Below are 12,745 nucleotides of genomic sequence, written 5' to 3'. Positions count from 1 at the left end.
AAAAAAAAAAAAAAAAAAAAAAAAAAAAAAAAAAACCAAAACCTGTAGTATCTAACTTTTACCTTTTGGAGTAACTTGAGCATATAGTAATAAGACTTCATGGGCAGTGTATTAAAATAATTGAAACACAGAGTACATAAGTCTCTGTTTCAAGATAGATATGCAAGGTTTGCAGTTACTGTTATTCAATTATATTCCTATTTATTTCTAATCTTTTGGAATCCTTTTAGATGAGTTTAACTTTTTACTGATAACAAGCAATATTGCCACTCTTTTCAGCCTACAGGCTTTACCTTGCAATTAACTATAGAATCTGTTAAATCCATTGTCTACTCAAAGTTAGTTGTAGAGTCATTATGCACGGTTTATTGGGAACTAGAGAATGAGAAATGGGTGCCTTGGATAATTCTAAAGAGGTGTCTAGTCTAAAATCTGTTTATGAAAGTAACCATTAGCAGATTAGAAGAGAGTAGGAGGACAAATGACACTTCTCTGATATACTTTCCTTTAAAAAAATTTATCTTGTTTAATTGAGAGTGATGGTGGAAGGAGGGAGCATAAGCTCTTCTGTGTGTTTCTTTTATGGCTTTGTCATCCTCTGGAGCTGGGAACACTCCTGGTACTCCATGACTATACCTCCCACAGCTTTACTGAGCCCTGACTGCCTCCTCTGCTGTTTGTTTCTCACCATTATAATTGAAAAAAGTCCACTGTTCTTCACCTGGGAGAGGCAGTAATTACTTTTAACCTTCTCTGTTTTGATCTTTATTTCTTTATTTAATCTCTCCTTGGTCTTCACTATTCAAAGCTGAGGAATCCTAACATATATTATTAGTTCAGAAGTAATTCCATACACTTCAACATCTTTCCTGAATTTCTTCACTTTTCCAATTCTACCACATCTTTTCTGATATAGAGGTTCATCTTTGAACATTGTAATTAAGGTGTGGGCATAGTATAGGTTTTCAAAGTATATGATGGTCTTTTCTGTTTTTTTTTCAAATTTGTAAGCATTCTGCATATTTGATTTCCTTTTTGGCAGTTACTGAGCACTGAGCTAATATTTTCACAAACTTATTTATTATATTTGATTTTAAAACAACTAACTTGTATACAGTCCATCCAGGTTTAAATATGAAATACTTCACTTTTCTTCTTCTGTCCTCAATTTATTAGCTCAGCAATATGTTGCCCTAGTACAGCTTGGAAAATGGGAAATTGTGGAACTTCTTGAACAACCTTTGGCAGAATAGCTCCTACTGGACTACATAAGGAGTAAAGTAGTAGTTTATGTGAATAAAGATATTAGAAATAAGACGTTGCTACAAAGAGAAAAAAATGTCACACACATGACATTCTAAATCATTCCTTGGACAGAATATTCATATGCAAATTAATTACCTATTCTCTAAGTAAAAAAAAAGAGAAAAAGAGAAAAATAAAAGAGAATCCGAGAAATCAATAGCTAGCCAGGAAAATAATTTAAAAAGCATAAAATCATGATGCAAGCACATACAGTGGACAATAGAGGAACACAGTGGCTGAAAGACCTCAAGATCAATTAATCAGGACAATTACTGTTCCTTTGAGCATGAAATGGAATTTTATTTTAACACAACAACTTCAGTTCAAATGGACACAGGAAATAAACAACCCTGTGTTGTTGCAGTACCATCTATTGCTACCTCCTTCTCATACCTCTCACCTTCTTGACTGACTAACACCAAAACAAATTAGACTGGCTTCCTGTCTAGTACCAAAAAAATTGAGACAGGAAGTCTCAATGGATACCGAGTATGGAATATTTAATTTGATGATGTTTTATTAGTTTTTACTACTTCACCTGTGGCTCCAACTGTCTGACTTACAAATGTGACTTAAACATAATGTAAGATTTTAGTCCTCGAAGAACAATAGGATCCTTTTTTTTTTTTTTTTTCCTTTTATTTTTTTTTTTTCTTTAGCAGTTGTAAAAGCCTTATCTATTTTGTTGGCATCCTTTACTTCCTTTCTGTCTTTGTTCCCTTTTCTCTTATCTGACCTACACTGTTCTAGCTACCATCAATATAAACCTATCAATATAATTCAATTTGGGGAGATTTATTTTTAAGACTGCTAATTGTTTGGTGTTTTCTGTCTATACCGTTGATACTGTAACAGTGGTTCTTAGAGCATGAGAACATTAATTACATAGAAAATGAAGGAGTTTTCTATGTAGGCTCATAGCTTGTGTTGCAATGGCAGACCCACAGCTACTTTCTGCTGTCAGCAGTGTATGAGTTCTTCACAGAGCACTGTATTTTTAGCAGAGTAACCCACAAGCTTAGCCTGCAGCAAAGTAGACAGAAAAGGAGTTTTAATTTTATCTTTTCCTGTATTGACACAAGTGACAATTACTGAACATAGTGCCTAGTGCCAGAAAGGAAGAGCAAGAGGTAGGTGGTAAAATTGTTTCTTCATTTCACACAGCTACCTTAACCACAAAATAAACCAAACCAAACCAACCAACTAACTAACCAAACTAAAATTTATTTGATTATTTTAACTCTGTGGATTTCCTAAGTCAGAATGTCACCCTTCAAGAGCTGTATTATCTTCCTAATTAGGAGGAGATAAACAAGTTTGGGAAAAAACAACAACAAAAACAAACAAACAAACAAAAACATAACTGTCTCCCCAAAACCCTTTAAAAGTTCTTAGAATAATAAATGTTAGAGGTAGGAAAACAAACAAACAAACAAAACCCAATACCATATAATTCTTTATCAGGTACCAATATTCTGTAGGCTATGGTAACATGGCATGACATTCAATTATTATTATTATTTTTTTTTTCCTTTTTATCTGGATTTGAAGCACTTCAGACAACAGCCCTTTAGCTCTGAGCCTGAAACGTACACAGTTTTTATGTACCATACAGAATCCAAATTAAACCTACTAAGTCACCATCCCTGGAGGTCTTTAAAAGATGTTTAGATTTAGAGCTCAGTGTTTAAATATAAAGCTCAGGTTTAAATATAGTATATTTAGTGATATTGTTAGTGTTAGGTCAGAGGTTAGACTCGGTGATCTTGAAGGTCTCTTCCCACCTAGATGATTCTGTGATTTTGTGAAATTCAATTACCCACATCCCTACAGATGTATCTAAAGAAAATACTATTTGAAGTTATCATTGTTTATGATTACTTCTAGCAAAGATGTACTAATGAGGAAAAAAGATTGTATATTAAGTTGTATTACTTCATAATAATAATTGTATTACTGGTAATAATGAACACATATATGTAACTATTATTTCATGTATTGAATTTATTAAATTATATATGTAATTTAAATGTATTTAATATGAAATATAGTACTATTGTTACCAACCTACTATATATTATTACTATCAAAATATTATATAAACTTTTATATATTATATATAAATAAAATATTTAAAATATTAAAATATTATATAAACATTTAAAAAAAATACAGTCACACACTGTTGTAAATCCAAGTAATAAAAAAACTCTGGAACTAGTAAAGAATAAAAGTACCAACAGTTCTGAAACCTTTTATTTGTACGAATGGTAGCAAAGATCCTTGTTTTGAAACACTATTTAATTTAAGAATGGTCTCAGTAACTTTAGTGGATGATGTTAACTGTTCCCGAGTTTTTGATGTCCTACATATGTCATTTATTATTACCTACAAAAATACTTCATGACATTCTCAAAAACTTAAAATTTGAAGTTAGAAGCAAAGTACAAGCCAGAGGGATAAAGTTTTGAAACATATCTAAATAGCTAGCAATAGGGACCAATCTGTGGTCACTATAATTTAAAATTTCTCCAGTATGTTAAATTGGAAAATGGACTTTAAGTTCTCCTTTTTCTTAATCCTACATGGATTCTCATTTCTATATGTTTCTTTCCCTGGTTTTACCATTCTCATCATCTATTTCTGCCTGCTTTCATCTGCCCCTTGAAAATATAACATATGCTTGTAGGTTTAACAGGAAAAGAGACACTCAGGATTTTTTTTTTTCCTAATTTTTACTAATTTAGATGAGATATGCTTCATATTAGCAGAAATTCCCAGAAAACCCATAAAACTTATTCAACTTATTCAACGTTTCTACTGAGTGTTATAAGTGATCCTAGCAATGTAAATAAATAATTTCTAATGTCCATTTAAGCTTTAATAATGGTGTTACTGAGTAGCAGTCAACCTCTTGCTCTTTCTTTCAGTGCGCAATATGTCTGTTTCCTCTTGGGACTAGAGAAAAACAAATCTGTTTGTTGCAGTAACTCATTATTTATTTATTTATTTATGAACTTAAACATAACCAAAAAATCATAATTTAGCTCCCTAACAATTTCTTAGTGAGAGAACTAATAGTACAAATAACTTGTTTCCTGTTTCCTTGTTTTCTTTTCTCGGTAATAATAAAAAATGTTAATAAAGAATGAAACAAGCATTTAGATCAAATAGAATTACCTAAAATGTTATAAATGTATACTTCAACATAGTCTTCCAAGTTTTAAATAGTTCAGTTAATTCCTCTTTCTTTAAGAAATTAAGAGAATGCATGAACATCCCTCCATTTTTCATTGCATATAGTTTGCAATTGGTCTAAAACAAGCAAAATGGATATTTTTTTTAATCACTCATGCTGTAAATCAGGTGAAATCAGTGAGTTGTCCTGTCCATGGCTGCCCAGGACTTAGGGTAACCTGATGCAGTGAAAGGTGTCCCCCCAATGTGGCAAAGGGGGGTTAACTAGATATCTATTAGGTCCCTTCCAACTCAAACTATTTTATTCTATGATTCATTATTTTTAATATAATTTTCTAAATATGAATCAAATGTATTCATTCTAATGTATTTAAGCTGGACAATGTAATTTCAAAAAGAACAAAATCTCCATGTGAACTAGGTTCCTGGAATAACGCAATTTTTGAGAAAACCAATTTTTAAGAAAGTATTTCTTGACACCTCATTTCAAAGAATGACAATGAGGTTCTCATCATGCCTTCTTTGCCTCAGTCTTCAGTGGCAAAACCAGTTGTTCTCTGGATACCCAGTACCCTGAGCTGGTGGAAGAATGTGGCTCTCACTATCCATAAGGAAATGGTTGGCAACCTGCTACGGCACTTGGATGTACGCAAGTCAATGGGGCCAGATGGCATCCACCCAAGGATATTGAGAAAACTGGCAGAGGATCCGGCCAAGCTGCTTTCCATCATTTATCAACAGTCCTGGCTATCAGGGGAGGTCCCAGTTGACTGGCGACTAGCAAACATGACTCCCATCTGCAAGAAGGGCTGAAGGGTAGACCTGGGGAACTATAGGCCTGTCAATTTGACCTCAGTGCCAGGGAAGCTCATGGAGCAGATTATCTTGAGAGTCATCACGTGGCACTTACAGGGCAACCAGGTGATCAGGCCCAGTCAGCATGGGTTTGTGAAAGGCAGGTCCTGGCTTGATGAATCTGATCTCCTTCTATTACAAAGTGACGCACTTGGTGGATGAGGGAAAGGCTGTGGATGTGGTCTACCTTGAGTTCAGCAAGGCTTTTGACACTGTTTCCCACAGCATTACTCCTCAAGAAACTGGCTGCTCTTGGCTTGGACTGGTATACACTTCATTGGGTTAAAAACTGGCTGGATAGCAGGGCCCAAAGAGTTGTGGTGAATGGAGTCAAATCCAGCTGGAAGCCAGTCACTAGTGGAGTTCCCCAGGGCTCGGTACTGGGGTCAGTCCACTGTAATATCTTTATCGATGATCTGGATGACAGGATTGCGTGCACCCGTAGTAATTTTGCAGATGACACCAAGATGACAACAAGGCCATGTGCTGGGTCCTGCACCTGGGGCGCAACAACCCCATGCAGAGATACAGGCTGGGAGATGAGTGGTTAGAAAGCTGCCTGGCAGAGAAGGACCTGGGAGTATTGGTTGATAGTTGGCTGAATATGAGCCAGCAGTGTGCTCAGGTGGCCAAGAAGGCCAGCAGCATCCTGGCTTGTATCAGAAGCAGTGTGGCCATCAGGTCTAGGTAAGTGATTGTTTCCCTGTACTCGGCCCTGGTGATGCCGCACCTCAAGTACTGTGTTCAGTTTTGGGCCCCTCACTATAAAGACATCGAGCTGCTCGAGCGAGTCCAGAGAAGGGCGATGAAGCTGGTGAGGGGCCTGGAGAACAAGTCCTAGGAGGAGCGGCTGAGGGAGCTGGGTTTGTTCAGGCTGGAGAAAAGGAGGATCAGGGGTGACCTTATTGCTCTCTATAGGTACTAAGGAGGCTGTAGCAAGGTGGGGGTTCTCCCACACGCCTGGTGACAGGATGAGGGGGAACGGGCTAAATTTGCACCAGGGGTGTTTTAGGTTGGATATTAGGAAGAACTTTACTGAAAGGGTTGTTAGGCATTGGAATGGGCTGCCCAGGGAGTGGTTCAGTCGCCATCCCTGGAAGTCTTTATAAGACGTTTAGATGTTGAACTTAGTGATACGGTTTAGTGGAGGACTTGTTATTGTTAGGTCAGAGGTTGGACTCAATGATCTTGAGGGTCTCTTCCAACCTAGACAATTCTGTGATTCTGTGATTTTCTGTTTCACAGAGTATTATGTGTCTGACTTACCTCTCACTTATCCACAGTATATATTTCAACAGAAATAACTGCATAGACAAGTTGTGTAGTTTCTTGAGAAAATCAAGCTCTGTAACTTCAGCAGATGAAGTCAGGTTGACACTAGCTGTGACTGGAGGCAACCATTACACTCCATTATTTCAAGTGAACAAATATAATATGCAGGTATTTGCTCTGGAAAGCAGTAATATCAACCTTAGCTATTAAATTAATCTTGCAGCTTTGGAAGACTGTAACACTACTTTCCATATCCTACTGGACCCATTCCATTTACCTGATTTATAAATGAAAGTGACACTATGCTCTCGGAGCAATACTAAGTATAGAATTTTTCTCCAATATATGCAATCATGTTCCTCAACATCTCAGTTGGTTGTAACTAGACTGAATGTTTCCTACAGGACTGAGATTTGTTCTATTATTTTCTCTTTAAAAAGTTTATGTTATGGGCACATTCTTGAGTCATTACAGTCCAAAGTGTTCTTTCTGTAAGTTTTGTAAGAAGTCTGGAGCCTCTGAAATAATAGAATTGAATGTCTTGTGTTTGCTAACTGACAAATATGAAAGGACTGTAATAATCCATGAGTACCTGGAGGGTATAAATATCAAGGATAGGAAAAAGATTATTCAGTATAGTGTAATTTTAGAAACTATCATTAGGAGTAATAGAATGAAATTAAGACAGATAAAATGCTACATAAAAAAGAAAATCCTTCTGAGAAAGATAACTAATAGTCTATGGAATTGTTTTCCTAGGGGAACTGATGGAATATGCTTTGCCTATATCCCTTTAAATTAGATCTGAGAAAACATGCTCAAGTGAACCATAAGGAACAATCACACTCTGACAAGAAGAAGAATCAGATGACCTTTTTCATCTTCTTTTTCAGTGACTTTCATTCTTTTTTTCTTTAGCTGATAAAACTGAACAGAAAGGAGGACCTGAGGAAGGCGTTGTTCTATGTAACTTAATGAATGAAATCATTTTATCATCCTGAACTGCAATCACAAAGAGGGCTTGGTGTGAAATCAGGAACACATTTCCATTTGTGTCAGTCTTGTTGAATAATGTACTTATCTGGAGTGATGGCAGACAGACATTCTTGGAAAGTAACATCACCCCTGTGGTATATCGTAAATTAAGACACGGTATCTTGGTTCCAGGATCTGTACACCTTTCCTTTCCTTTCCCTTTCCTTTCTCTTCCTTTCCTTTCCTTTCCTTTCCTTTTCCTTTCCTTTCCTTTCCTTTCCTTTCCTTTCCTTTCCTTTCCTTTCCTTTCCTTTCCTTTCCTTTCCTTTCCTTTCCTTTCCTTTCCTTTCCTTCCTTTCCTTCTTTCCTTTCCTTTCCTTTCCTTTCCTTCCTTTCCTTTCCTTTCCTTTCCTTTCCTTTCCTTCCTTTCCTTTCCTTTCCTTTTCCTTTCCTTTCCTTTCCTTTCCTTTCCTTTCCTTTCCTTTCCTTTCTTTCCTTTCCTTTCCTTTCCTTTCCCTCTATTTTTAGTGAACCACAAGCACTAAACACTAAAAATAATAATTTTGTTGGCTAATACTTGCCCTCTTCTATAGATTAAATTTCAGTGGTTGATGTCTCACATTTCTGTCATGGTGTTGAACAATTACTTCAGTTGGACATGAGAAGTAGAGGAAATAAATAGGCAGTATGCTTTAGACTACTCAATCAATCTATGTTTATTTACAAAAATATAATTCCTGATAATATGCTTGTATTTGAGATTCCTTAGGCAATAACAGTAATATAACTGAAGTTTATGAGCTATATATCAGAGGGGTTTGCTCTTACATGCTGCTAGAACTGGCTGTGCCCTAGTTTTCATTGAATCCTAAATTTTCCCTTGAGATTTATAGCTATTGTTTCCCTTATTTTCTTTTAGAATGTTTTATAGATCTTACAGCCTTCTGCAGCACCTTAAATTGTAGAACCCTCAATGTCTTAGACACTGTGCTATCATTTACTCTGCTTCTAAGTGATTTCAAAGGAAAATATTATGGCCTCAGTAACTAAGTAGTATCTTAGATTTGTTAATATTAACATTTCTCTAGTTTGCTCTTTGCATAATTACCAATGATCAAGCAAAGTACACAGTGGTAGAAGGCAAGCCATGCTTTGTTTAGGGGCTTGTACTGATATAAGTACTGATCTAAGAAAGTCAACGTTGGAACTGAGATCAGCAAGGTGATAAAGTGTAGGCACGTAATGATATCACAGATATGTCTTTCTAAACAAATAAATAATTTTTAAGGTAATAATTGTAATAATGTCATGAAGTCAATCTGCTTGCATGCAACTACAAATGCTGGTTGTAATTATAACATCTATGAAGAACATCCTTTTCACAGTTTTAGTCTTCTCAGGGGTACATGAAACCCGAGGACAGGGAGTACTTTCAAGAAATCTGTAAAAAGAAATTATTCGGCAGCTAAAATAAGCCACTTTGAAGTGGAGGGAAGAGGCATAATGAAAGTCCTATGACCACAGGGTATGTTATAGTAACATTAAAAGAAACCTGTACAGGCACAGAATACACGACATCAAGAACTGAGTGAGGGTAGGGAGAAAAATTAAAAAAAAAAAAAAGGAGCTTTTTATTTACCGATGCACTAAATAAGAAAGATAACAAGAACTGAATGAAACAACCCTTCATGGGGATAAAGTCAAATCTATTTGATGAAAATGCTTGTGTACTGATGAAAATGTTTGTGTACAAAGACATTTTATTTTTATCTTCTTATTCCCCTCCCATCTTCCTGTCTTCCTTTCCTTCTCAAAATAAATAAATAAATAAACTGGAAGAAGAGGGAGGAAATATTAAAGATGAGGATGCAAATCTATTCATGCAATCAAGGATTTATTTACAAATCTTCAACTGGAAACTGTACCAGAAGATGAAGTAATGCTTGTGGTATCTCTATGATAGAATGATTGAAGGATCCTTCCATCTGTCCTTCAATTTATTGAACCAGGGATCTGAGTCAAGGGAGGAAATGGAGTCTGAAAAGACTGTGTACTGGAGGAAACTGAGGAAAATAGCTGGAGCTTCTAACAGTTTGTACAATGGCATTGTATACTTTTACTTCAGCGTATGTGAGCAGACAAAAGGAAATTCATCTCAAATCAGTTATCTGTACAGAAGTCCATTGGAATATGGCAATGTCCATCCTGCCATGTGGTAGGGAGCCATCAGAAACGGAAAGCTGCTGTGTTGAGTCCCACACGACGAGTTGTGGAGGCCATGGAAGGGGAAGGTGAGTCGAGTCAGTATGCAGAAGTAAAAGCCATACAACTAGCCCTAGAGATCGCCGAAAGAGAAAAATGGCCAGTATTGTATCTTTATACTGACTCATGGATGGTGGCAAATGCTCTGTGGGGGTGGCTGCAGCAATGGAAAAAGAGCAATTGGCAACACAGAGGTAAACCTATCTGGGCTGCTACCCTGTGGCAAGATATTGCTGCCCGGGTAGAAAACCTGGATGTGAAAGTCCGTCATGTAGATGCCCACATGCCCAAGAGTCGCGCTACTGAAGAACATCAGAACAACGAAGAAGTGGATCAAGCTTTGAAATTGAAGTGGCCCAGGTGGACCTAGACTGGGAACGTAAGGGTGAGCTGTTTGTAGCTTGATGGGCCCATGAAACATCAGGACATCTGGGGAGGGATGCCACTTACAGATGGGTTCGTGATCGAGGGGTGGACTTGACCATTGAGGCCATCACACAGGTTACCCATGAGTGTGAGACCTGTGCTGCAACTAAGAAAGCCATGAAGGTAAAATCTCCCTGGAACAGGGGGAGATGGCTAGGGTTTCAATATGGTGAGGCCTGGCAAATTGACTATATCTGACCACTCCCACAAATCCGCCAAGGCAAACGGTACATACTCACCATGGTAGAAGAAACTACTGGGTGGCTGGAAACATACCCTGTAAACCATACCACAGCCCGAAACACTATCTTGGGCCTGGAAAGACAAGTATTGTGGTGTCATGGTACACCAGAGAGAATTGAGTCTGACAATGGGAGTCATTTCCGAAACAATCTTGTTACCTCCTGGGCAAAGAGGCATGGTATTGAGTGGGTGTACCATATCCCTTATCACCCACAAGCCTCTGGGAAGGTTGAGAGGTACAATGGACTGTTAAAGACTATGTTACGAGCATTAGGTGCTGGGATGTGGAAACAATGGGACACAAATCTACCAGAAGCCACATGGCTAGTTAACAATAGGGGGTCTGACAGCAGTGCTGGTCCTGCCGAAACAAAACCCCTACACACTGTGAAAGGAGCTAAAGTTCCCGTAGTGCATGTAGGAAGGTGGATGGGGAAGGCAGTGTGGGTTGCTCCTGCCTTGGGAAAAGGCAAACCCACTCATGAGATTGTCTTCGCCCAAGGACCAGGGTATACCTGGTGGGTCATGCAAAAGAATGGAGATATCAAGTGTGTGCCTCAAGGAGATTTGACACTGAGAGAAAACTAATCTGTAATCTAAGTTATATGTTGTAGGAAGACGCTGTAGGATCAACGACAGGTCAACTTTGCAAGGAGCCAGGCAGTGCAACAAGGACTTGAGCTAAGCTGGTGCTGGTGTCCAGACATCCAACTCCATCTGCCTTGAGTGGCCACTTTGGCAGATGAAGACCTAATCATCAACAGTTCTTATGAACATTTTCCAAGAAAGACCTATGGAATGAAAGGATACACCTGCCTATTAATCCTGTCCTGTTAAATCCTTGTCCTATTAAAGGACAAGGAATAATGATGAGAATGCTTGTATGCTAAAGTATGGGGATCTGAGTGTGACACAAATGTTATGGAATAAGGGGTGGAGGTTGTACTGGGTCTGGCTGGAATGTTAACTTTCCCGGCAGCAGCCCATACAGTGCTGTACTCTGCACTTGTAGCTGGAACAGCAGTGTTATCACACCAGTGTTGTGTCTACTGCTGAGCAGCAGTGGCACAGCATCAGGCCTTTCTCTAACGCTCCTAGGGGGTGGGCAAAAAGTGAGGAGAGAAACATCACTAGGGCAGCTGACCTAAACCAATAAAAGGGATATTCCATACCATGTGATGTCACACTCAGCAATAAAAGGTGGAAACAGGAAGAAGAGGGGAGGGGTGGGCTCTCATTGGGAAAACGTCAGTCCTCCTCTTGAACACTGGCTACGTGCATTGAGGCCCTGCTTCAAGGACGTGGTCAATCATCGCTCATTTGTGGGAAGTAGAGAGTAATTTCTTTCCTCTGCACTTCCATATAGCCTTCAATTATTTTATTTGTTTGTTTTCCTCCCTTCTTTTTATTTTTCCTTTTCCTCCTCCCTTTTCCCCTTTCCCTTTTTATTTGCTTTTAGTTAAATTGTTTAGTTCATAATAATCTTTATTTAATTATTATTATTATTTCCCTTTAATTAAATTATCCTTATCTCAACCCGCGATTTGTTCTTTGCTTTACTTCTCCCCCTCCTCATCTAAAGGAGGGGGAGTGAAAGAGCGGTTGTGGGGTTTAGCTGCCCAGCACAGTAAAACCACCACAAGAAGGAAAACAAACAAGAACAAAAGTCAACATGAAAAGATATCTATCTCCATCCATTTGCTAATCAATGATAAAACAACATGTAGAGTAAAGATAATCAGTAATACTCACAACAAAAGCAAGACCAAGAGGAAGGATTTTTTGCCCCAGAGTGAAAATCATTGAGTGACCAGGACCTGTACCCTAAGTTGCAAACTCAGTGGGACAGAAAAACACAAATATACTTCCTAATAAAAGTAATCTGCTGCTATCCATTAGAAGAACATAGGGAAGATAATAATTTAATAGAATGACAGCGCATTCAGATAAGGAAGCCCAAGACTAGGCAACATATATACAAGTAAGAAGGTCTGAGTCTGATATTCACCACACACACACAAAAAAAAAAAAGCTAAGAGTTAGGATTGCACTGCGACCTAAGCCTTTTGAGATACTAACAGATTCAAGACAGCAGAAACAAAACCAAAGACCCTGTAGACTAGCAGCTACGAGATAAAGAAAATGGTAACCTCCAGTATTTTTCGATAACAGGGTTTATTTAAAAAACAAGTCATTTAGAGCTTTTACC

General features: G+C 37.9%; 1 protein-coding gene across 1 annotated transcript; it reads left to right on the top strand.

The window, feature by feature from the left end:
- Window positions 1-9,883: 9,883 nt before the first annotated feature.
- On the top strand, window positions 9,884-10,237 carry LOC137851585 (ribonuclease H1-like). Its single transcript, XM_068672831.1, has one exon. The coding sequence runs from the start codon at window positions 9,884-9,886 to the stop codon at window positions 10,235-10,237; it is 354 nt and encodes a 117-aa protein (XP_068528932.1).
- The last annotated feature ends 2,508 nt before the right edge of the window (window positions 10,238-12,745 follow it).

The sequence above is a fragment of the Anas acuta genome, chromosome 2 (assembly GCF_963932015.1).
Source record: "Anas acuta chromosome 2, bAnaAcu1.1, whole genome shotgun sequence".
Taxonomy (NCBI): domain Eukaryota; kingdom Metazoa; phylum Chordata; class Aves; order Anseriformes; family Anatidae; genus Anas; species Anas acuta.
This window is presented reverse-complemented; position numbering and strand designations above follow the sequence as displayed.

Bases quoted from the DNA above. Each gene is read 5' to 3' on its own strand.
- LOC137851585 (XM_068672831.1), top strand. From the start codon at position 9,884: ATGGAAGGGGAAGGTGAGTCGAGTCAGTATGCAGAAGTAAAAGCCATA.